Consider the following 26,175-nt stretch of genomic DNA (forward strand, 5'->3'; position numbering starts at 1 on the left):
TGACACTTTCCAAGCCTGTTCCCTCCAGTCACCACTGAATCATCACTGATAGGTTCTGCTCCTATGAGCACAGCGCAGAATGTGTCTGGGATGCAACCAGTAGTTTAGATGGACTGCTGTGAAGTAGTTGCGCATCACTGACGGATTCCAGCGCACTGAAAACCGCTGAAAGTCTCGTTTTTTTCCTTTCAGAGAACTAAATGGCTCGGACTTACAACCGATACAACATATGTAGATGAGTGATTCGATATTCTAAGCGTTTGGGAAATGCAAACGATTGCCCGGCTGTAAATGTAAGTACGCAGTGAGTAATATGTGATAAATTGTACGTTTATGAATATCAATTAAATATTTTGACATGTGAAAACATGCAAAGCTGAGACTGCACTTTAGATTGCACGGTTATTTTTAACATATGGCTTACTAAAAAAGCGAAACAATGTTTGTTGTTTAAATCACTCGATTTTGAAAACTGTTTTTAATTAGAAGACGCTAAACAGTTTGAACCCCTCTTCTCTTATATTACAGAGGACGGTTTGTGTTGCTATAATAAATTAAAATTGCGTTTTAAAATTAATGTGAATAGTTTGAATGTATATTTTGTTTGTGTTTATAATCGTTCCACTGTGACAGATCGTCAAATTTAACCCTTTCAGTCTTGAACTAAGTTCAAGGGTCACAATTTTTACTCTAAATCCTGGCATAAATTATAATAAATTCAAATATCAGTTCATAATAATGTTTTATAGTTTTTATAATAAAATGTTGGGTTAGGTTGAATTATTAATTTGAGTGTCACAGTGCATGCAATTGGTTTTGAATATATATATATATATATATATATATATATATATATATATATATATATATATATATATATATATATATGTATGTGGTGTTGGTGTGTGTTTGTTATATATATGTTGAGGTATGGTTTGAAAATATTCAGATTCCAATTTACTGAAGATTGCATTAAAATGCAAAATAGGTGCATTATAAGTGAAACCACATTCTGTTTTGCCTTTTGCTTGCATATAGACTCGCTGTCCATTACAGTGAATATCCAGAAAAAATAATTATAAAACTGTGAAATGAATGGAGTTTTAAGATACAACTATTGTATAGTTTTATGCCATATTTTTATTTAGAAGATTATTTTGTAGTAAAAAAAAAAAAAGAAAAAGTGATATGACACTTATAGATAGACTTATCAACATCCAAAAGAGATGTGCACTGGAATGAATACTGTGTCCTAACAGGTTAAGAAGGCACAGAGTTACATTAAGTCCCTTGGATTGAGATTATATTGATGTCCTCAAGTGACATGAAGGCTTATTGGTTGTGATCACTTTTGCTGTTTGTAACTATCCATTACTATAGACTGTGGCCTAAAAAAACTGAGAAACTGTGCAGATTTCCATCTCGCGATTAGCTGAGGGCTTAAGGCTAAGCTCTCCATTGGTTTTCAATTCAGCATGTCTCATGTTTTCTGTTAGCAAATGATCAGTTGTGTTGAAAGCTGTTTATCTTGGGTGCCATGAGATGCCCAGATAATCTCTATCAAAGACAGGATGATAATATTTACCCTTTACACCACCCCACATCCATAATTTATTATTTACAATATTCTGATGAGATGAGATGATTTCCCTGTTACAACATACGCATAAATATACAGCAAGAAATAAACAGATCTTTTTTCAGTAAATTATAAGGCCAATAAAGTGTTATAAAATAAAATGGTTCACATTGTGCTTCTGTTTTGCTTTCAAGATTAATTCAGAAGGTTCTTGTGGGGATATTTTTAAGTTAGTCAGAGAACAGTAATTGGACCTTGCCGTTGCGAGATACAGAAATCAGTCATTCACTGACCTAGTTTCTCGATGAGATAGATATCTGGTGTTTGAAGTCAATATAGCAAGAAGGTGATCATTAAAGAAAATAGCTAAGGCTCTTTGCTTTGCAGATGGATGTAACTTAGCACTGCCAGACCAGCACTCAGGTTTCCTAATTATACTACCATTCAAAAGTGAAAAGGAGACAGTAAGATATTTTTTGGGGGAAAATAGAGAATACTTTTATTCAGCAAGGATACAGAAATTAAATGGTCAGAAGTGACAGTAAGGACATTTTAAGGTTACAAATGGTTTATAATTTAAACAAATACTGTTCTTTTGAACATTTCTGTTCTTTAAAGAACAAAAAAAAATTATGCACAGTTTTAACAAAAAAAATAAAAAAAATGTTTTCAGCATTGATAATAATAAGCAATGTTTCTTGTGTGAAAATTCAGCATGTTTGAATGATTTATGAAGGATTATGTGACACTGAAGCCTGGAAAAGTGATTGCTGACAATCCAGCTTTGCCATTACAGGAATTAATTAAATTTTAAAATGTTTAAAAATAGAAAACAGTTAGGTTTTTTTTTCAGCCTTGGAGAGTATAAGAATGGAAACCTTGTTTCAGCAATGGAATTAAAAGGAAAAAAGGTAATTGTGACATTTTATCTCATAATTAAGACTGATAAGATATAAATTTAGAATTCTGAGCAAAAAAAAACAATATTGTGAGACATTCTGAGGGGGAAAAAAAGGCTGATTTGGAAGATGTAACCTTAAAATCGCAAGAACAAAATAAGAATTCTGGGTTTATATCTTGCAATTATGGATTTTTCCTCTAGAGTTGTGAGAAAAAAGTCTGAATTGTGAGATAAAGTCAGTATTACCTTTTTTTTTTTTTTTTTTTTTAAGAGATTCAAAAACATTTTAAAAATCTTACTGATCCCAAACACTGGAATGGCAGAGTATATTACATTAGAAAGTCAAGAGGGCAGAGCACTGTATCTGTAGCACTGGAGACACAAAACCCATGACCACCACAGCATTCTCAGCTTCAGGCCTTCTGGGTTTCCTGGAAAGGTTGCTCAATATGTCCAGTCTACCCTTCCCATGGGGTCCTCCCTATCAAGGTCCAGACCTCATGGAAGATGTCATCTGTCACTCTAAATGAGTGACACCTCAGTCTTACGATCAGGATTCTCCGAGGAGCCACTGACTCACAAACCACTAGAAACGAGAGAGAAGAGAACAGCTTTTGCAACGGAGAGAAGACTATATGTGTGTGGGAAGACTGCACTTTTCATGCATGCAGGTACAACTAAGTCAGGAAACATCAAGATTTTCTCCAAGTGAGGATGTGTCAACTTGTGCTTACAAAAATTAAAGGGATCGTTTACCTAAAAATAATTCTGTCATCATTTACTCATCTTGATGATGTTCCAAACCTGTATGAATTTTTTTCTTCTGTGGAATATAAAACAAGATATTTTAAGAGCATTTTATCTGTGTGGACCCAATTGACTTCTATTAAACACTTCAAAATGGTTTTTAAAAAACCTATTTTGGGTTCCACAGAAAGAAAGAAAGTCATACAGGTTTTGGAATGACATTATTTGGAGGTAAAATATCTCTTTAAGAGATTTTCTGTAATTTGTACCTCAGTTTGACTTACAACAAGAAATATGCACTTGCTTTACCATTGTCAGGAACAGAGGTACTTATTCTGCTACCTGCATCCACCAGAATCCACCATGAAGAGCTGATGAGTAGAAAAGAGACAGGAGTGTTAAAATAAAAATAAATTAATTATATGTATGTGGAGCAATCTGTATGTAATAGCACTGACAGGCAGAATGGAAGGACATCTCGGTGTGACTGCTTTCAATAGCACTATCCATGAGATCGAAAATTGAATCATTTTTGCTTCTTCCTGCACATTGTGTGTTTATGAACACAGGCTTCAGGGCAGACGTCTGTTGTCTCAAACTCATCGTCACAGCTGCACACAGATTGCAATGGTGCTGGAAGACTGAGCAAAGAATCTCAGACTATTTTTGCCATCAAGGCTCAAAATAGACATCAAGAAGATAAAAAGTAGCTCTGAAATATAGGGCCAGCTAAAAGCGGTGTTATTTATAAGACCGAAAGGTTTACAGCCAAATGAATAGTATTCAAGAATGAGGGGATTGAGAATCATTTTAAAACCTAAATACTATTTATACTGTTGTATCTTGTCGTCTTTGTGTAGTCGGGGATCACATAGCTAAAGTGGTTTTACATAATTCCCTGGAAATATGCACAGTTTATATCGAGTTTTATGTCACCATCAGTAAATCTGTTGTGAGAGTGAACTGGATTCCAACATTAAACATTTTTAAGGGATTATTTCAGTCTGGGATTATGCATCTGAGTGCACATTTTCAATGGTTAAGTTTATACATACAGGTCTGAGGTTAAAGATATCAGAAGACAAATGTATCAAAGTTTCAAAATTTGCTATTGAAAATCCTTTTTCCATATATTTTCCATTGGTCACCTCTACATTTTAATTTGTTTTGTTTATCCTTTATTTTTAAGGGTACGACCTTATAGAGTAAATCAAAATTTGAGTAAGCGGTTCTGTCACTAAACAGTCCCTAGACACACTTAAGGTGGATTGAGAAAACCTGCCCTAATTTTGTCAGGATCATCAAGCTAAAATGCTGAGTGCTTGTTCTAACTGCGAAATTTGTCAGTAATGCTTAATCTCTGTGTACAAATCTGTTGAATCTACATAATCTCTCCATTCTTTGTCTCTCATTTCTCAGTCTGACGCGAAACGCTCAAGCAGCCATGCATTTGTGCAGCTCTGTGGGCTCTTTGCTCCTCCTCCTTTTCATCAGCAGGTAAGAAACTCCTGGTGGCTTATTATGAACTCACTTTTGCTATTCCAGCACTCATTACTGCCATATGGCTAGCTGAATATGACTGCATCCTACACTGTTTATTGCTTTTGAGTCTTTCCCCCTTAATTTATTTGTGTCTCAAAAACTTGTAGAGTGTAGGATGTGCATTCACTTCTGTAGTGACTTTGTAGAGTTGATAAACACGCCGTTTCTCAACGCTCGCAGGAAAGCCGAGGCGGAAAACCCATTTTTGTCAACAAGTTCTCCTGGGTGATAAGTTCTCAGAGTGACGTCTTTTCCGAGATGACAAGCTGGGTATAATTTAGGTTTTACTCTTTTGGCAACAAATAAAAGACTATATGCCTTAAGTATCCATTCACACCAGATTATGTGGGTTTGGTGAAAGGTGTAGCTAAAGGAAGGATGGAATTATAGCTAATCCATGTAGACTTTTGGGTGAGCCTGAATGAGACTGTCGGTGTAGATGTATGGGTTACAGATGGAAATAACAGCCCTCGTATCGTGTCTCCTCTCTGTTTTGCCTGTTCGAGCTTATCTTTCCACGCAGCAGTACAGTAGCTGCAATGCTAACGCGATTACTGGTGACAGTGTAGAGACAAGGCACGTCGATTTACTGGAACGGCCACCACTCAGCCATGTTCAATGAGAGTTCAGGCAGATTCAATTTAATGAGATATGCATCTCATCGTCAATGCTGGTATTCTGGCCTGACCTTTGAAATTTGATGGGAAGATGTAGGACCTGGTCAGAATGACTCAAAAGTTCAAAGGAGGATGTTAAAGAAGCGTGCCAACATCAATTCACCTCACCATCTGCTTTCCCCCGCCCCCTTCCTGTCCTCCTTTCCCCTCCAATCTCCAGTCTCTCTTTCTGGCAAGCTGGGAGACTTTAGTGGGTGTACATATAGTTTTGCCAGGAATTCAGCTTCCATCACCTAACAAACCACAACAACAAGAGCCATACCTCCTTTTTGGGCTCTTAGAGCTTAGCACATGAAGATATGGATGAAGGCTTAATCTTGCAAAGGGACTTGTAATGTTTTTGTTTGTTAAAAACTAAAACTACTGGTTTGAGGTCCATATATAGACCCAATAGTGTTTATGTGGATTTGGATTAAAGGGCCATGTCATAAAAATGTTCTTTGATCTTTTGAGATAAAAGAAGTTGAGGTACTGTGAAATCATACTGTAACTTTCAGAACCCAAACTCACTTTCCAGCAAAAAAAAAAATAAATAAATAAAATTATTTAAACCTAGTTGCAAAAACAGCTTGATGAAGGCTGTTGGGTGATTCGAAATTTGGCCTATTGATGTCATGCAAATTAGTTATTTGCATCACTTGGCAACCTTGGCTTTTTTGATTTTTTTATGTGTTTTTTTGTGTTTTTATTAAACAAACAAAAAAAATGAATGTTTGGGTGTCATTCCATTTTATAGTTTTGCAAGCAATGTTAATTTCGAAGGTTCTCTTAACATTCTGAAACAAGTAACATTTAAATAACGTTATTAGATCATAAAGCTAAAAGTTTTCAGAAATAAAACATTCCATAGATGATGCATATAACTTAACTAACATTTTTGTGCTAACATTTTAAGAACATTAGTAAAAACCATAACTCTGATCAACATTACTGGAGGAATGTTTGTTCATACTTTGAGATAACCTTGCCAAACATTAGCTGAGAATGTTCCTTTTTAGCTGGGATAAAGTGAAAGCATAAAATAATTCTAAACTGCATTTACTATATACATAAATAATTAAAATGTTTCAGATACAGTATATGACTGGTCAACCCAATTCAATGACTGTGTCTCTCTCTCTCTCGTTCTTCTCTCACTCACTCTCTCTTGAACACCCATGTGTATTTTGGAAAAATAAACCTGTAAAATGCAATCTGTCACTGCCCAAATTTGTTAGTGACTTTATGAAAAACGAGCTCAAAGTCGCTTATAGTAAGCGGACATGGCAATAATATTGGAGGGTTTAGGATTTGGCAAAGAAAACTGGTGTTTCACATGCCTGTTTAGTTTCAAGATTCAGTGAGAGGCACAAAATGCGCACAGAAAACTAAAATGTTATTTGGCACAGAAAATGTTCTTACATTATAATTGGACCTTAGGGAAAAATATTTATAATATGACCCTTTTAAGAGTTATTTCAGCGAAAACTCCCCATGATTAAAGTTTTATTTTATAGGTCAGTTGTCAGAGATCTGTAGAAACATATAAATATACTGTAGGACTGTTTTGTAGATGAGAATCACAGCTGAATGATCTATTTTAAAAGCCATATTTAATGCATGAACCTGCAGTACAGTAAGCATTCATTACTTTGACACACACTTCTGGGTAAACCAGACTAGATCCAAACCACACTAGGAGATCAGAGTGGTAAAAATAATTAGGTCATCATCACTCTGAACTCACTATTTTCAATAAACACATTGCCCAGCAAGTTTGCTTGCGTATTTATTTATTTATTTGGTGTATTGCTGTTTCAGACTGTTTTTTATCAGTTTAAAAACATTCAAACTTAAATTATTTTCTGCACAAAGTTTCTGGGGTTGTTTAATATTTCAGTGCTGGACAAGGTCTCCCAGATACTCTGAGAGAGAGAGAGTTTGCGATTTTGGGGCTCATATCTCAAATGACCACTGATGTGTGTAGTCGGGGAGAGAAACCGTCTCTGTGGACCAAAGCAGAAACAGTTGGGGAGACAGTCCTGCTAGGAGAGCTTTTTCTCCATATACAACACGTCAGTCAGTCTAAACACCAGAGACGTGGCTGAATTTAGTCTCAAGGTTGGATCAGAACTAAGAAAGAAAATGTATAAAGGTAAAAAAAAAACATCCTGGACATCCTGGCATGACTTTTTCATGCAAAACATTTACTGCCAATCATGATGTTTTTTGTTAAGATTTATTAAATTTATTGTGTGTCTCCATCATATTTTGCAGTTTTCTGCAAAATGAAAATAAATTTAGAAGTCATTTTGTTTTATATTTAATTTAATGCATATACATTAAACAATACTGTTAACATCACTTGGCTAAAAACAATCCTAATCTTAATAAATCCTAATGCTAGTTATTAAAACCAACTTGTAAAACATATTTCCATTAGGTTTACTTGTAACATTTGTAATAATACTTACTATTCACAATATGAGTTAAAATCAAGTTCTCGGCTCATACAAATCGTAGCCTATACATATTGCAGATGAATACAAATCATTATGACTCTGACATGTCAGAAAGAAATGGCTCTTTTTTCACCAAGTCTGTGAACTTTTATCATGGATCATCACAAGAGAGAGAGTATGTCCAAATGATCCACTCTGACTGTCTTGAGAACTGCATTTCAGTCCAATTCAGTGAACTGTATTCAATCTGGTCATTAAATTTAGTAACATGGTTCAGTCTGTTCATTAAAATATATGATTTAAAAGAGCAATTTGTTTTAGACATTGATCAAAATTCATAACAATATTTAAGTAAAATCAATTGCAAACACATCAGCCATTTCATATTTCACATAAAGAGTCAAAGTGAGTTTTTTTTATACATCTTTCTCATATTCTGATTTAACTGATTATTAATTATATTAATTTTTTAGTTATTTAATTTAGCATTGATATATTAAATTTGTGTACTTATCATTTTGATGCTAATTACCTAGCATTCCCTCACACATGACTGGACTTAAGCCTAAAGGGGGCAGCAAACAAAGTGTTGCCTTCTAACACTAAAAATGTCTAATCTTACTAAACAGACAAGTCTGGCACATAATCACTCTTTTTATTTTCATTTAGTTCCATTTAGAAGAAGTTTGTTTGATTTAAAATTCACACAGATTAAGACGAAACAACACAAATCGCATTGTTTTGATGATATGCCTATTTTTTTATTTAACCCAAATTACCTGTTTTCCTGACATGACAGAATACTAAATTCTTTTATAGAATTATTGAGCCCCCAAAGGTAAAACTCCATCCTGATTTTCTGACTAGCATGGACGACCAAGCTTAAGTGTGTAATTTCTGTGCCACTGGTGTCACACTAGTGTCAGAATTGCAAAAATATTGCAAAAATAATGAATGTTTGCCATTGATCAGATTGTCAGGTAGTCCCACCCCAAAAGTCACGTCATTGGTTAAGCCAGTGTTGCTGTGTCAGCATGCTTAAACAAACAGAGCAATGTTTTGATACACCACAGAGACACAGTCTTACAACCTACAAATGGCTTACTTTTAGCTGTCTCTGCTTATTAAGCTGAGATAGTAGAAAATATCGTAACATCAAAAAATTGCACACTTCAGCTTTATCGTGTGGCATGTGGAGTCAGACTTCATCCTGAAAAACAGACATTCTGAAACGCTAGTTGTGCTTACCAGTGAAAATAGCTATGCATCATGTAGAAAGTCTTTTTTTGACCAAGTTTGCAGTGATGCAGAACCCAATCGGATGTGTCTGAGAGGTGAAAAATTTTTCCAACAGCCTTATGTGTTTAGGGGGTAATGTAGAGGCAGTGACCTGCATGGTTCAGTTCTTGTTTTACTTATTTTTAATTTTTGATTTTTGATTTTAGTAACAGTTTAATGAGAGTAATAATAGAGCCATCATGTCAATGACCTAGAGCTCTCCGTCTGTCTTCCAAACTCTCTCTGTCTCTCTCACACTCTCTCACCATCTGTCTCACTTCCTCTCTTTTGATCTTTCCCAGTCTTTTTTCTTCATACAAGTATGTGTGTGCATTTTAGCATGCATAATTCTGTACATCATATGGGTGAAAATATCAGAAAAAATGTCTCATACCTGATACAGGTGAATGTGAAAGTTTCAGATGAGTGTTTCTGGCAAACCTGATTTTAAAAATCATGTTTATATTGAATTGTAGGTTTAAGTCAATAGCCTATCCAGAGGTTTTTTATTTTTTTTTCTGATTCTGTTTTATTTATTTATTTATTTATTTTACTAAGTACATTTGGGGGTCAGTAAAATAATCTTATGTTTTTGCAAAAATACAGTAAAAACAGCAGTATTGTGAAATATTATTAATATCTGTTTTCCATTTGAATATATTATAAATAATATTTTTCAGCAGCCATAACTTCAGTCTTCAGTGTCACAGGATTCTTCAGAAATTATTTTAATAACCTGAAGCTTTTTAAGACACATTTCTTATTATCTTATTACTTATTACTCTCATATTATTATCAATGTTGAAAACTTAAATTTTTTTGTGGAAGCAATGATACCTTTTTTTAATGATAAAAACATCATTTATTTGAAATAGAAATCTTTTGTACCATTATAAACATCTTTACTGTCACCTTTATCTATTTAATCTATTCTTGCTGAAAAAAATATTCATTTATTTGAAAAAAAAAAAAAACATACTGACCACAAACTTTTGAACAGTACTGTATATTGTGTCTACTTTGATTAGAGATCTAAAACTGCTGCACAATCTTAAATATTTCCAAATCATTTTACATCAGAATGTTTTATTGCTCTAATTGTTTCATTGTAACTCCCTAAAATTTCTATTTATGTCCATTTTGTATCTCAGACATCCAATGTACACTCAGACTTTTGGACCTGACTGTATGTATTTATAGAAGAAGAAGAATATTGTATAGGGTGATGTCTGAGAGAGCTACAGAAGGGATGGAAGAGATCTGCCACAATAAAAATCCACATGTAGCTCTGTCCTCCTGCTGTGCTTGGCCCACAATACTTGTTTCTGTTCATTCTAGAATATTTATAAGGGTATTGTGTAGTGTCAGCCAAGCACTTTTTTTTTTTTTTTTTCTCAGACGTCTCTTGAAGTATTTCCTACATGTGCTGTTGTGCTCTGTGGGGTTGTTACCCTGAAGCTGAATAATATCTGAAGCTCATGGGCCTTTTACACTGTAGAAACAGAGGCTTCGCTCTGCGGGAAAGAACACAGTCACTTCTACCATCGCTGAGGATGTTCAAATTGAACACACCACAGTTGGCAGCAGTGCTTTAATGAGAGAAAAGATGAAGCCTAAAAATACACAGTGTTTCAAATCTAGGTCATAAGTTATTGGCAATTAAGTCCACATGATCAAAACATGCCTTGGCTCGGTGGAAGTAACATTGCCTTTCTGCTTTTCTGTACTGACTTGTGGAATATTGAGTGCTTAATGTGTGTGTATTTGTGTGTTTTGTGTTCTGCTGTTTTTACAGGAGCATGGATGGCTCTGTCGCCAGCACAGAGGAGATCTTGCCACCCACCATTCAGAAACTGATGAAGGGATACAACAAGTACCTTAGGCCATTCTTTGGCAGTATGACGATCAAAGCTTTTACATTTACACAAACTATTATCTTGCATAAGTGGATTTTTATCTTCTATTAAAGTCCTATCATCATCAACAACTGCAATTAAAACAAATGTAAACTCAGTGGAAACGCTCCGGGCTTGAGTTGATGCAGTCCACTCTTGTAACGCATGTAAATTAAGAACCTTCTTCTGCTGTCTTTCTCTGTTAGCAGTGTTGCCACTCTGTAGTGAACGCAGTGCATGTTGTTGTTGTGTTTTTTTTCTTCTTCAGATGGGCCTGTTACTGTAGGAATGAGTCTGGATATCGCCAGCATAGACACCATATCAGAAATCAACATGGTACAATACTCTTACACACCAAATATTATTATTTCTAAATACTAAGGTATCACAAAATATAATTTTTTTCTGGAAATGTTTACTTTAAAGCGTATACAACTAATAAGAAAGCATAATGACAAATTCTTTATTTGTATGGTATATATGATATAATATAAAGCAATATAATATAATTTTAAAAATATAAAAATATATAAGTATAAAAAAATTAAAGTTATGGACTTAAAATTCAAGTCATTGTAAGTATGAACTGTATTTTAATTAGTGCTGTCAAATATTTATTATGTATATATAAATACACACACATACAGTATATATTTTGAAAATATTTACATGTATGTACATTTATAGATTTATATTCTTATATTTTATAGTCTCTATAAATATATCTAATATATAAACATTACATATTTTTCTTAAATATATACATGCTTGTGTTTGTATTTATATATACATAATAAATATGCACAGTATATATATTGTATAAACAAAAACTTTTATTCTGGATGTGATCAATCATGATTAATCATTTGACAGCACTAGTTTTAATGTGGCTTTTTAATCTCAGTAGGAAAAATGGAGTGTCACATCATTGCCCCATATTTCAAAGAGCCTCTTTGATCTTTGGACAGAGTTGTATAAGAGCTGAGTGTATGATGTAAAATCTAAGCTTGTGGTGCACATGGCTGAAATAAGCATCTCTGTTCAACCTCCCCAGGATTACACAGCCACCATCTTTCTTCGTCAGCGCTGGACAGATGAACGCTTGTGTTTTGATGGCAATAAGAGCTTGAGTCTGGATGGGAGACTGGTAGAGCTCCTTTGGGTCCCTGATACGTTCATTGTGGATTCCAAGAAATCCTTCCTGCATGACATCACTGTCGAAAACAGACTGATCCGGATATTCCCCAACGGAACTGTGCTGTATGCCCTGAGGTAGTGAGGTGTCATTCACCGGATCTGCTCTACAGTCAGACACTGCTGGGGTCTTGTGAAAGTTTGAGGAAAGTGTGCACTGTTAAATGACTGACTGGAGGGTTGATGGAGGGATTAGGGTTTAAGGGGACAACTGGAAAGAGGCAGGGATAATAATGGCCCAGTGGAAGAGTTCACAATGGCAGAAAACGGAATAGAATCAGTGGCAAGGGACTCAAAGCTTGTGTACAGATGGGCAGCTGGCATCAAAAATTTAAGCTTGAAAGTAGCATCCACAGACAGTGAGCTGATTTCCAGTGTTATATAAGCAACAACATTCTCTCATGTGTCACTATTTTTTCTCTCTGTTTCTCTAGAATTACTACAACGGTGGCCTGCAGTATGGATCTAACTAAATATCCCATGGACAGACAGACGTGCACCCTTCAACTTGAAAGCTGTAGGTCTCAAATAATATGCTATTTCTATAGCCAGATTTGAAACAATTTACAACACAGTGGGTTTCATTCACTTGTAATTGCTTAAGTGTCCACAAAATAGAACATTTATATAGGCCTAGGCTACACATGACTATATTCAAAATATTTTAAGGTTTACTTTGTCAGCTGGTGTTACATGTGCTTGATGATTTTGGCCAGTTGAATGGACATTACCCTGCTGAAAAGACTAGTATTATGACTGGTCACCAGCATATGGTGTGCTTTGGATGCTGGCGTCTCTAACTGGCTTCTACCTTAACAGAAAGACTGTTGTATGTGCTTTTTGGCAATACCAGATGGATTACTCACACAATATGCAGCAAGAGATAAATGAGCCAGCTATTGTAGACCATCACCAAACCAAAAATATAAACTAGCCTTGGCCAGCATGTAAATTTTTAGTTATGTGCGCTGGTTTTTTCAGCAGGACATATAAACAAAGTTACATTAGCGACACAAGCTATAAAAACAGTGTGACAGCTAAAGCTTATTTAGCTAGTCTTCACAGATCAGTATGTGCTACTTGTTTTAATGAAATAACTAATTGCTGGGTGGAATCAGGACAACATATTTCACAATGTTTTATGCTCTAGAAGGAGGAAAAATATTTAATCTGTGCTGCAAGTTATTTTTATGAGAGTTCTTTTGCACACTAAACTTTGTATGACACAGTGCCATCTTGAGGTGCACATTATGTATTACAACAGAATACAACATGCTGCAATAATAGAGCTACTTATTTTTCAGTTCTAAAACCCAGAAAAGGTTTTTCAGTTTATGATAAAAAAAGTTAGTAATTAACATTATTTGAAAACAGATTTCTAAAATGTAAAATGGGGACGTTTCCTAGTTCAGTGTTTAAAATATAATTTAAGTCTCACTTGTTATTATCTGTAAATTAAAAAATTGGGACAATCTATTACATAGTTTTTTTAAAACTGCCGTGGGTTTCTACTCTTAGCTGGTATACTATTATTTATTTATTTGTTTTTGTTTGTTTGTCAAACCGGCAACCGTAACTGGTTTTAATACAATTCACCAAAAATCACACTATGAAAACAGTTAAATTAACCATTATAAATAGCAGATAAAAACTCTATTATATTTAAAAAAAAATAATGACTTTACAAGAACACTTTGCTAAAATTTGTGAAATGTAAAAATTCTATTTAGCAAAAACTTTTTCTCGTAATTAATATATATTTTCTTTAAAATTTTGGTTTGGTATGATTTGTGTTTTTTAAATGTTATTTTTATGTATAAATTGATTAAATATCTTTAAAAAAAGATAAGAAAATGCTAACAAGGATGTGTTTTACATGCTTACCGAATCAGACAACTGTTGCAGTCCTTATTTAGCAACTTTTTGTAAAGGGAACTCGTGAATTAACATTTCAGTTTGGCCTGCAAATGACTGCATTGCTCTCTTCAGAATTATTGATGTTATGGTAATGCCTATATCATAACGTAATGCTCTAGTAGCATTGCATATAAAATTAGTGTTAACTGAATGCTTTTATTACTGCTGTATAAGTGTAATTTGGTGGAAATATAGCAGCTCTCAGCAGTGGTATTACTCATTATGTAGTGATAATTGGCTCTTCAATTTATATTATGTTTTCCACAGGGGGATACAATGTGAAAGATGTGGTTTTTCATTGGACACGGGGAAACCAGTCAGTTAGCGGTCTTGATAATTTACAGCTGGCTCAGTACACCCTTGAGGATCACTACACCTCTGAATCTGAAGCCGTTTATGAGACTGGTATGTCCACACACACACACACACACACATGAATATGAAGAAGTTCACACACACACACACACACACACACACACACACTGGAGACTTTATGTGCTGTATTGATGTTTTTACTTTCTCTTTAATAATGTAACAGGTAATTACCCAAAGTTGATCTTTCACTTCAAACTCAAGCGGAGCATTTTATATTTCATTCTGGAGACGTACGTTCCTTCCAGTGCTCTGGTGGTCCTGTCATGGGTCTCATTCTGGATCAGTCAGTCTTCAGTACCTGCTCGCATCTGCATAGGTAGGAACATAAAGCAATCCTTAGTTACATGTGACAACACCTCCTCAGTATTCAGCAGATCGATGAATGACACAAATGTCAGAGGTTCTTCTGAAATAACATTTGTACAAAATTTGTTAAAAAAAATATTTTCTCAAACACATCCTGAAATATCACAGTTTTCACAAAAACTGTTAAGCAGCATAACTGTTTTAAACATTGATCATAAGAAGAAATGTTTTTTGAGCAACAAATAAACATATTAGAATGATTTTGAAAGATCGTGAAGACTAGAGTAAGGGCTGCTGAAAATTCTGCTTTGCCATCACAGGAATAAATTACATTTGAAATATATTAAAATAGAAAACAGCTATTTTAAATTGTAATAATATTTCACAACCTTGCTGTTTTTACTGTATTTTTGATCAAATACAGTGCCTTGGTGAGCATAAGAGACTTCGTTCAAAAAAAAAGAAAAAATCTTACCAGCCACAAACTGTAATGAACCAGAACTCGACATGGGATCCATCTGCAGGCTTTATTGCAGCAACTCGTAGTCGTACAGGCAATGGTCAGTACCAGCAATATCAGCAACGTAGGGAGAACAGAGAATCAAAGTCCAGTAAACAAGCAAGGTTCGGTAGGCAGGCAGCAAAGGTACGTGAAGGATATCAAACAGGATCGGCAACAGAAAAACAAACACGGGCAGTAACGCTCAGAAATGACAGACACAGCAAATCAAGACTTCGCGTTGATCTCCTGTGATAGTCCAGCTTTTATACACAAGTCCTGATGAAGAGCACCTGTGACGGTGATTAGAGTCCAAGGACGGGGCTTGTGGGAAAGGTAGTGTAGTCAGTGTAAATGAATGGATGGATGCGTGTGTGTCAGTATTCAGGTGAGGGTGCCCTCTGCTGGCCAGCAGAGGGAATCACGGGGTTCGTCTCCGTGACAGTGTAGTCAGTGTAAATGACTCCTGGTGCGAGGAGGCAAACGACGTCGGGGTCTACCACGGGGTCGAGGGGCCGGTCTTTCAGGATGTAAGTGATGAAATTCATCGATGAGATTGGGGTCTAGAATATCCTCAGAATTTACCCAAGAGCGTTCCTATGGACCGTACCCCTCCCAGTCGACCAGATACTGTAGGATTCTTCCCCGACGTCTGGAATCGAGTAACTCCTGGACTTGGTAAGCCTCCTCGCCCTCTATGGTGATGGGTTGAGGGGCCTGTGCACGGGACCTCCCCTCTCCCTCGTCTCTGGGACCAGCAGCGGGCTTGAGCAGGGATACATGAAAGGTAGGAGAAATATGATATGTGTTAGGAAGTGCCAGCCGGAAGGAAACTGGGGTTATCTGTCTAGTGATTTGGAATGGACCCACGTACCTTGGACTCAGTTTGCGGCAAGGAAGCCGGAGACGGAGATCCCGTGTTGATAGCCACACCCATTGACCCGGCTGGTAGTTGGGACCTGGGCGCCTTCTGCGGTCCGCTTGCTCCTTTTGCCTTCGAACAGCGTGTTGAAGGTGAACATGAGCCCGATTCCAAACCTCCTCACTGCGTGCCATCCAATCGTTCACAGCCGGTACGTCCGTTGGATCCCCTGACCATGGGAACATCGGTGGTTGGAACCCCAGTACACATTTAAAGGGAGTCAGACCAGTTGAGGGTTTGAGAAGGGAGTTTTGCGCATATTCTGCCCATAGTAAGTATCGAGCCCAATCGTCCTGATTCTGATTGCAGTAGGTTCTGAGGAAGTGGTTCAGTTCTTGGTTGAGCCTCTCCACTTGTCCGTTTGCCTGGGGATGATAACCAGAGATGAGGCTGACATTGACGTTCAGGGCTTGGAAGAAGGCTGACCATAATTGAGAGGTGAATTGAGGTCCTCGGTCTGACACAATGTCTTCGGGTAGTCCATATAATCGAAAGACCCAATTGCAGAGGTGTTCTGCAGTCTGGAGAGCTGTAGGTAGTTTGGGTAGTGGAATGAGTCTACAAGCCTTGGAGAATCGATCTATGATGGTAAGTATGGTAGTATGGCCTTGGGAATTGGGAAGATCCGTAATAAAGTCTATGGCAATGTGAGACCAGGGTCGTTGTGGAATGGGGAGAGGTTGAAGGAGACCAGCGGGAGATTGCTTGGATGATTTGTTAATGATACAGTTATTGCATTGCTGTATGTAGTTGGCTGTGTCCTTGTGCAGTGATTCCCACCAGAAGCGGTTCTCCAGCTGATTAATGGTGGCTGTGATACCTGGGTGACTGGATGATGGATGGCAGTGAACTTGACTGATGACCTGATCACGAAGATGTTCAGGGACGAAGATTCTGTCGACTGGGCAGGCCACTGGGGTCTCGTTCTGCTCCCTGTATTGTTGAAGCAGAGTCATGATGTCCCTTTTGAATGGGGGCAACTACTACATGAAACGGCAGAATGGGTTCTGGATCTATGGGACTATCCTTCTCCTCGAATTGACGGGAGAGAGCATCCGCCTTAGTGTTCTTGGAGCCGGGTCGATAAGTTACTGAGAAGTCGAATCGAGTGAAGAACAAGGACCATCTCGCTTGGCGAGGATTAAGGCGTTTGGCGGTGCGTAAGTATTCCAGGTTCTTGTGATCTGTTAGTACTGTAAACGGGTGCGTAGCTCCCTCTAGCCAGTGCCTCCACTCCTCGAAGGCTGCCTTCATGGCAAGGAGTTCCCAGTCCCCGACACTGTAATTGCGTTCCGCTGAGTTGAGTTTCCTTGAATAAAAGGCACAGGGATGAAGTTTAGCGGCGGGGTCTGGACGTTGGGACAGGATAGCGCTGATACCCGTGTTGGATGCGTCAACCTCGACAATGAAAGGTAATGAGGGGTCAGGGTGGCAGAGGATGGGCACGTTGCTGAATCGTTGCTTCAGGGTCTGAAACGCGTTGTGAGTAGGTTCTGACCATTGTAGTTGGTGAGTTCCTCTCTTGACCATCGAGGTAAGTGGGGCGACAGCCGTACTGAAGTTCCTAATGAATCTCCTGTAGAAATTAGCGAATCCTAGAAATCGCTGCAATTCCTTGAGGGTTGTGGGTTCAGGCCATTTAAGAACGGCGTTGACCTTCTTTTCGTCCATGGCCACCCCTCCGGGACTGATTATGTACCCTAAGAATGTGGTGGAAGTTGTGTGGAATTCGCATTTCTCAGCCTTGGCGTATAACTGGTATCTGATGAGGTGGTGAAGAACTGCTCGGACGTGTTGTATATGTTCAGGAAGTGTGTTGGAGTAGATCAGTATGTCATCAATATATACGATCACAGATATGTTAAGCATGTCTCTGAAGACCTCGTTAATAAATGACTGAAACACAGATGGACTATTGACCAGTTCGAACGGCATCACAAGATATTCATAGTGTCCAGTGGTTGTGGAGAAGGCGGTCTTCCATTCATCTCCCTCTCTAATGCGAATGAGATTGTATGCGCACCTTAGATCCAGCTTGGTGTAGTACTGGGCAATGCGAAGCTGTTCGAGGGCTGAAGGAACCAACGGAAGAGGGTATCTAAATTTCACAGTCATTTCGTTTAGTCCACGATAATCAATGCATGGACGAAGACCACCATCCTTCTTCTTCACGAAAAAGAACCCGGATGAAGCAGGAGATGTGGACGGTCTGATGAAACCTTTCTCGAGTTCTTCATTGATGTAATCCTTGATGGCTTCGGACTCAGGCTGAGACAAGGGGAAGATGCGACCCTTTGGGGGAGAATGCCCTGGCAGAAGATCGATTGCACAGTCATATTTACGGTGAGGAGGGAAGGTAAGGTGTTAGCTTGCTCCTTACTGAAAGCCTCCGTAAAATCAGCATATTCCTCTGGAAGATTGAGAATGGACTCTCGTGCTGGAGAGAGTGACACGGAACAGACAGGAATGGGTTTGACCAGAGAAAGACAGTTCTGTTGACAATGAGTGCTCCATTTCACCACTTGGCCCTCTCTCCAGGAAATCTGTGGATTATGCAGACGCAGCCAGGGTAATCCAAGAATCACGGGAGTGTGAGATGTGGGGAGAGTGTAGAATTGAATCCTCTCCTTGTGAAGTAATCCAGCCGCCATCACTAGTTTGCGAGTGAGGTGAGTGATGGATCCAGAACCCAGTGGTCGACCATCTATTGTTTCCACTGAGAGAGAGGTAGAGCATGAAGTCAGTCGAATGTCATATTTCTTGGCGAACTCCTCGGAAATGAAATTGCCAGCAGCCCCAGAATCGAGTAAAGCAGAGGTAATGATCTGTTTGTTGTTTATCCACAATTCAACTGGAATGCTTACACACTGTGTATCACATATGGAAGTGAGAGGAGTACTCACTGAGCGTTGTGAGGAGGTAGATGCACGAGTAGGGCAGTTGTTACGTTGATGGCCAGGTAAGCCACAGTACATGCATAGTCTATTTGAGATGCGTCGATCTCTCTCCTCAACAGACAGATGGTAAGTATTAACCTGCATGGGTTCAATAGATTCATGAGACGGCCTGGAACCTGGGTGGTCAGTGCGGCGAGGACTGGATCGCCGGGCACGTTGCAGATTGTCAATGGTAATTGTAAGTTTAATTCAGCTATTAAGATCTCTGCCCTCGTCTCTGCATGCTAGCTCAGCTTGAAGATCATAGTTCAGACCCTTGCGAAAGAGTACCTTTAGCGTGTCGTTCACCCAGTTGGTTTGTGCCGCCAGTGTGCGAAATCGTAGAGCATACTCAGCCGCCATCATTCTGCCTTGAGATAGTTCCAATAAGCGATCTCCAGCTCCTTTACCCTCCTTAGGGTGATCGAATACTGCTCTGAACTGTTGTAGGAAGTCCTGAAAGGAAGAGAATGCAGAACCATCGGAGCCCCATACAGCAGTAATCCATTCCAGTGCTTTCTCAGTCAGCAGTGAACAAACAAAGGCGATCTTCCCAGTATCAGTAGTATACAGCGTGGGTTGCTGTTCAACAAACAATGAGCATTGTAATAGAAATCCCTTACACTTGCTGGCGTCACCATTGAATTTCCTCCGGGAAAGCGAGACGAGGATTAACCTGGGACGGCCTCCCTGCAGCGTGGGTAATGGCAGACGCTTCCGGCGTTGGTGTGGCCGCGGGAGCTGTATGGAGACTCTGAACGGCTTTGACGAGTTCCTCGGTGATAGACGTCAGTCGATTCAGCTGAATCCAGCTTTTATACACAAGTCCTGGTGAAGAGCACCTGTGACGGTGATTAGAGTCCAAGGACGGGGCTTGTGGGAAATGTAGTGTAGTCAGTGTAAATGAATTGATGGATGCGTGTGTGTCAGTATTCAGGTGGGGGTGGCCTCTGCTGGCCAGCAGAGGGAATCACGGGGTTCGTCTCCGTGACACAAACGTCTGAATATTAGTGTACTTACCCTATTCCTTAAGGTACAGAATCAAGAACACATTCTGTTTGTGACCAACAGTAATTAAAAATCAAAAGTTATAAAGTATTATCTCTAGTTAGTGTTGTTGATATTGCTGTATTTGAAATATTTTTTTTCATATGTCATGTTCCCATTGGTGGAGACCTTGCTCATTACAAATCAATTTTCTCTTTGCTGATGTAACCGCATTTTGTTCTTATATTAATAGTTTCAGATCACATAATCCATTGCTCTAACAACATAGTGAATGCAGTGGATCTGGATTTGCTTTTTCACAAGAAATTACTTATGCAAAACTCTTGTCTAATAATAATAGCTTATTTCTGACCAAACACCATGCTTTCTTCATCACCTCAATAACCACCTTCTGAATCCCCATGTAACAAGTCTAACAAGTGTCATTATTATTATTACCAAAAACACATAAAATAACTAAATTTATTTTGTTCTGATAACTCAATTTAGAAAGTTAGGACAACATCTGGACAAGTTTTGAACAAATACTTGAATATTTAAGTAAGGTCAAGACAACAACTTTTGGTTTTAACATATTTAGAGTATCGTTGTTTCACACAAAGTAAGACTCTGAGAGTGTATTGGATTCATTAATGTTTTATAACTCAAACTCTGTCTTTGACTCATAGGAGTGACCACAGTTTTAACTATGACCACCCTTATGATGGGAGCCCGCACCTCTCTACCCAATGCCAACTGCTTCATCAAAGCCATCGATGTGTATCTGGGCATCTGCTTCAGCTTCATCTTTGGCGCTCTGATTGAATACGCAGTCGCACATTTCTGCACATTACACCAGCCAAATGCTGCCAATGCATATATGGTGAGAATCTTTGTCAAAATAAATGTGGCCTATAAAAAAATGATTCATGCTGCTTGTTAAATATGCTTATAGCAACACAATTGTTATAGATGTTTATTGTGTTCAATCCATTTCAATGTATGAAAGTTTGCTTCAGTTTAATCCATTTTTTGTTGCATTAATTGAAATGTACTATACTTTAATGAAGCCAGTGTAGATGAGTTTGTTTTTTCATCAAAATATAAAGAAATTTAGCATCACTTGCTGACCAATGGATCCTCTACAGTGAATGGGTGCCGTCAGAGTGAGTTCAAACAACTGATAAAACATAACAATAATCAATGACTAATCCACACGACTCAAGTCCAGTCCATCAATTAACAGCAGATTTCATTGGAGAAAGCAATATTACGGATTCACATTTTCGCCATAAGCAGTGTTTAAGTGATGAAGTTAAAAATGTCTTGATGATAGATTTGTTTATTACAAACACACAGCTTTTCATAAGACTTTAATCTATGGACTGGAGTCATGTGGATTACTTGTGGATTATTGTGATGTTTTTATTAGTTGTTTGGACTCTCATTTTGACGGCACCCATTCACTGCAAAGGACCCATTGGTGAGCAAGTAGTTAATGCTAAATTTCTGTTCAGATGGAAAACAAATTAATCTATATCTTGGCTGGCCTGAGGGTGAGTAAATTTTCAGCAAATTTTTATTTTGAGGTGAACTGTTCCTTTAAAAATATTGAGAAAAATCAAAAAGCCTTTTTTTAAGTATAGCAATGATACCATAATGCCCATGAATTTTATTATCTTCACCTTGCAGTAGTCAGAACAATAAATCAAACACATTTATGTCTCATCGTTGCATCAGTATGGGCAGGAAATGCAGGAGCGTGAGGATGAGATGAACGGCATCGTCACTTCCATCGGCAGCCGCGCTTTGCGGGCTCGTAAACGGGAGGAGATGCTGTCCCGGATGGGCAGCACCAGCAACCCCACCCCCAGTGAAAGTAAGGAGGACATCAACTCCTCGCCACAAACCCGCTGCACCAAGTGCATGTCAACGGCACGCAAAATCGTGCGATGTCTGAACTGCTGCAAAGTGGAAAACCCGCACTACATCGACAACTACTCAAGGCTGACCTTCCCCCTCTCCTTCATCTTCATCAACCTCCTCTACTGGACATATTACTTGTACTTCTAAAGCTCCTGTCTGTGTGTGTGTTGAGGGTCAGTAGTGATGTATGTGTGTCCCTTTTTGTGTCACAGTTTACCTAAGGGTTTTTACTCTTACATGTCAGCATGCATTTCATTTCAACTTGAGTATGACTGACTGTGTTCATGTCACCCAAGTATGCGTCATTCCTTTAGGTACGCAGGATCTGAGTGAGTTGGGACTAAACAGATATATGCAGATTTGTCTACATCTCTGTGTCAGAAATATGTGGCCTTCATTTTCCGGTGGAGCTTTAGATTCACTTAAATCCACAACAAAATCGGCCTAGCTGTAAATTGCGTTATGAATTTATGATATCTGTAAAACAATTTAAAATTGACATGAATGTAAGTATTACTTGTCTTTTAGCACAAAAAAAGCATGATTTATAAATCCCTGTGGACACAAGCAACAAAACATAAGCAATTCATGAAAATGAAAGTTGGAAAAAAAATAATAATAATGGTTTCATTTATTAATTGAACTTCAGAATCGTTTCAGCATGTTTGACAGCTAAAGTAATATTAACTGAACCAAAGATTAATGTGTATCTAATGTTCATAATTACAATCTGAATTCATATGAGCACAAGTTATACATTGTTTTTGGGGCATATACTGTATGTATTTGCAAATTCAGCAGTCATGTCTTGTTATCAGCTGCCAAACAAGAATCAAGCTGGTTTGACTCATTTTCTTCTGGTGATTTATCTGTGTGAGTTCTGATTATGAATGATTCTGTATTATTTGCATGATCATTTATTTATTCTGCTGTGTATTGTTGTATTTATTTATTTATTTGTTAATGAAATGCTTTTATCTGCTCTAAAGCTCTTTGACCTAGTTAAAGTTGGGCCATTAAAGGTATAGTTGACCCAAAAATGAAAATATGAAGAAAATTTTCACATCCCCAGGCAATATAAGATGTAGATTGTTTCTTCACTGGAACAGATTTGGAGAAATTTAGCATTACATCACTTGCTTACCGATGGATGCTTTGCAGTGAATGGGTGCCGTCAGAATGAGAGTTCGAACTGCTGCTAAATTTCCGATGAAGAAACAAACTCATCCACATCTTGGATGGCCTGAGGATGAGTCATTTTCATTTTTGGGGGAACTATTCCGCTAAGAACTGCACTACAGTATTTTTGATAGCAGAATATTTTTGTGAAAATGCCAAAACTGAAACAGTGTTGTGTAAATTTGCTATTGGCATATTCAACACTGACATTTACAAGACTTCTTGGCAGATTTTTATGCATTGTTAATGTCAATTGCTCTTATTTACATATAGTTTGCAGCATACATTTTTCCCACTGTCAACATTTTTTGTTATCAATGTCATAAAAAATTGCCGATTTGTATGACCTTTTTCATGAAAATGTTATTCACCTGACCTTTGTGGGTAAATCTTTTCTTTTACTGTGAATGTCATACTTGTTACAGGTGAAAATATCTTGTGCTCAAGCTGTACAAATATTTTATGTTCTCCTTTTGCACTGAGATTTTGAATTACAAAGGCAATATTACTTTGCCAAGAAGCATTTTGTTTTTGTATATACTGACTGAATATTGCAAATGATGTTGACCAAATAATATTTATTATTAATACTGTTATTTTAATAATGCATGAAAGCTGCATACCATAGTTAGAGAGACAACAGGCCATGTTGCTATGTTTTCCATGCATGAGGAGTTCTGCATCTGTTTCCACGGATTTGGACATAATAAACAGTTATACAATCCATAAGACTGGCTTTAAAGTAATCTGTTTCAAGACAGAACATAATATTTGCATGAAAAAAATCCTTTTAGTTTTTCTTTTGTACATTTACATGTACACACTACTGTCTGGAAACATTTATTAACATTTTGACAAATGTAACTGCCAGGTTTTTCTGTACTGTACAAAAACAAATAATGGTAGCGAAATTAACAAGTTGTAGTGTCCTCCCACAAAATCCTTCAATGGCAGTGGCTTCATGGATTCCTATGACCCCTTACTGATAAGTCCAGTTCTCTGTGTTAATTTATTTTTACCCTCATCTAAATCTAGAATCCACTCAATACAGAAGGACACACTTGACAATACATTTGTCAGTGCAGCATATTACTGCCCTTAGGATAGTATGTTGTCAGCGCTTATCTTAATGCAAAAACCTGGTCTTTAGCACATACTTCCAGAAATGAAAATAACAGTTTGTTCTAATTTCACAATATATGCACATTCCTTTACAGTATTTATAGTAGCTTATAATATATTAAATGCTAACTGGACAAAATTTTCTTTTCAGCATGTAAATTAACACTGTTAATGTGTAATATAAGGTTGCATTTAAAAACTGAGCGTCAAATTGAGAGGCACAATATATTTTTTTTTTTTGTAGAATTTTATGTATTTATTTTATTCATTTATTTTTGATGTAGTAAGCTATTTCATGTCTCACTATGCATGTGAAGTTAATGTTTAGGATGATAAAATCTTTTTATTGAAAGATGAATATTTGTGCATTTGTCATCTTATAATTATTTGTATTCCATCTTCCAGAAATGTGATTTCTTAGCTTCCTTGTTAAAAACAATTACCACTTAATTTACCAACATTTCATTAACAACATCATCATTATTCATAGCCTAATTAAAACTCAACCACATGGTGGCGCTGTGATGTCAGCTTCACTTTGAAGGACTCCGATCAAAATCGACATCACAGCAATTCTCATTGATTTTCTCCATTAAAAAGAGTCTCGGTCTCTCTCATCTTCTTCTTGACTACGACCCGATACCTATTATCTTGGTCCCAAACCTGTATAATCAGCTGTCTCTTGATCCTGAAGATAAAGTGACAGAGACGGTTAAATAGATGAAGAGATGGGAATATGGGCAATGGGGTTGTTAACATCCCAGTGAGATGTCCAGTCAGCCATGCTTAGTCTCTTTCTCCTAATTCATCTAGGATCACACAAAAGGGGAATGGATATCAAGAGCAGGGGCTGCCAAGCCAAATAATCAGCACACTTCATCAGACCCCCTTCTCTATCAGTCAGCAGACACATGACAGCTGCAAGCATTAGTTGTGCACTGTAATATGTTATTATTAGGCTATTAACATGGTGCCCTATATATATTCCACTAATTAACAGGATATCATATAAGATATTATAATTGTATTTTTTTAACAAACAAAAAAAAAAAATATATATATATATATATAGATATATATATATATATATATATATATATTTTATTGCCTTGAATACAACTTAAAGAATAAGGTAATAAAAAAGTAAAAAAAAATACAGTAATATAATAAAATTAAATTACTCAAAATAAAAAAAATAAATATAACTACTAATAAGTAAAAACAATAAAAAATTAAAACACACATACAGTATATGTAATATATACTAGTAATACATTGCATAGCCTATATTATGATATGTCTCTGTTTGTAAGCATATACTGTATCACAAGAAATTGATTTTATTTGATGTTACACAGTCTTTATATTAAAAAAAAAAACAAGAAACTGGTTTCATAGATTACAAATCATCCAGAGGGAATCTGTGAAGCACATATAATGTTTGAGCTTTAGCCTTTATTTATTTATCTTGGCAGAACACTGAGAGGTGCAGCCACGGTGCATTATGTCACTGAGTCACACCATTTTCTGCACAGATGAGCTGCTCTCTACTCCCCTACCGCACTCTCCAAACTCTCTGAGTCAACAAGCACATTTGGCGAGTAAGGAAAAAGAGCCAGTACATTCTGCCTGCACCTGGAGCAATAAGGGCCAGGTGGTATGCATGTGGCTCAGAGACAGGAAGGTCAAAAGCTGTACAACATGGATAATTTTCTACTTTTGTCCCCTTTCTTCCTCTCTCATAAAGGGTAA

At 37.3% G+C, this 26,175-nt stretch overlaps 1 protein-coding gene across 2 annotated transcripts; it reads left to right on the forward strand.

The window, feature by feature from the left end:
* Positions 1-24,030, forward strand: gabrz (gamma-aminobutyric acid type A receptor subunit zeta). Of its 2 annotated transcripts, XM_042735651.1 has the most exons (10): positions 1-293; positions 4,647-4,724; positions 10,961-11,061; positions 11,329-11,396; positions 12,115-12,332; positions 12,689-12,771; positions 14,439-14,576; positions 14,710-14,862; positions 20,886-21,079; positions 21,937-24,030. In XM_042735651.1, exons 2-10 carry the CDS (start codon positions 4,672-4,674, stop codon positions 22,267-22,269), a joined length of 1,341 nt encoding a protein of 446 aa, XP_042591585.1. In that variant the 5' UTR covers positions 1-293; positions 4,647-4,671; the 3' UTR covers positions 22,270-24,030. The 2 variants fall into 2 exon arrangements, with proteins under 2 accessions (XP_042591585.1, XP_042591586.1); XM_042735652.1 differs by lacking the exons at positions 1-293; positions 4,647-4,724; positions 10,961-11,061 and adding an exon at positions 11,070-11,227.
* The last annotated feature ends 2,145 nt before the right edge of the window (positions 24,031-26,175 follow it).

Source organism: Cyprinus carpio, chromosome B12 (assembly GCF_018340385.1).
Source record: "Cyprinus carpio isolate SPL01 chromosome B12, ASM1834038v1, whole genome shotgun sequence".
Classification (NCBI taxonomy): Eukaryota; Metazoa; Chordata; class Actinopteri; order Cypriniformes; family Cyprinidae; genus Cyprinus; species Cyprinus carpio.

Bases quoted from the DNA above. Each gene is read 5' to 3' on its own strand.
- gabrz (XM_042735651.1), top strand. From the start codon at position 4,672: ATGCATTTGTGCAGCTCTGTGGGCTCTTTGCTCCTCCTCCTTTTCATC. The intron at 11,062-11,328 runs GTATGACGATCA...TTTCTTCTTCAG, and splicing joins CCTTAGGCCATTCTTTGGCA to ATGGGCCTGTTACTGTAGGA. The intron at 12,772-14,438 runs GTAGGTCTCAAA...TGTTTTCCACAG, and splicing joins CACCCTTCAACTTGAAAGCT to GGGGATACAATGTGAAAGAT.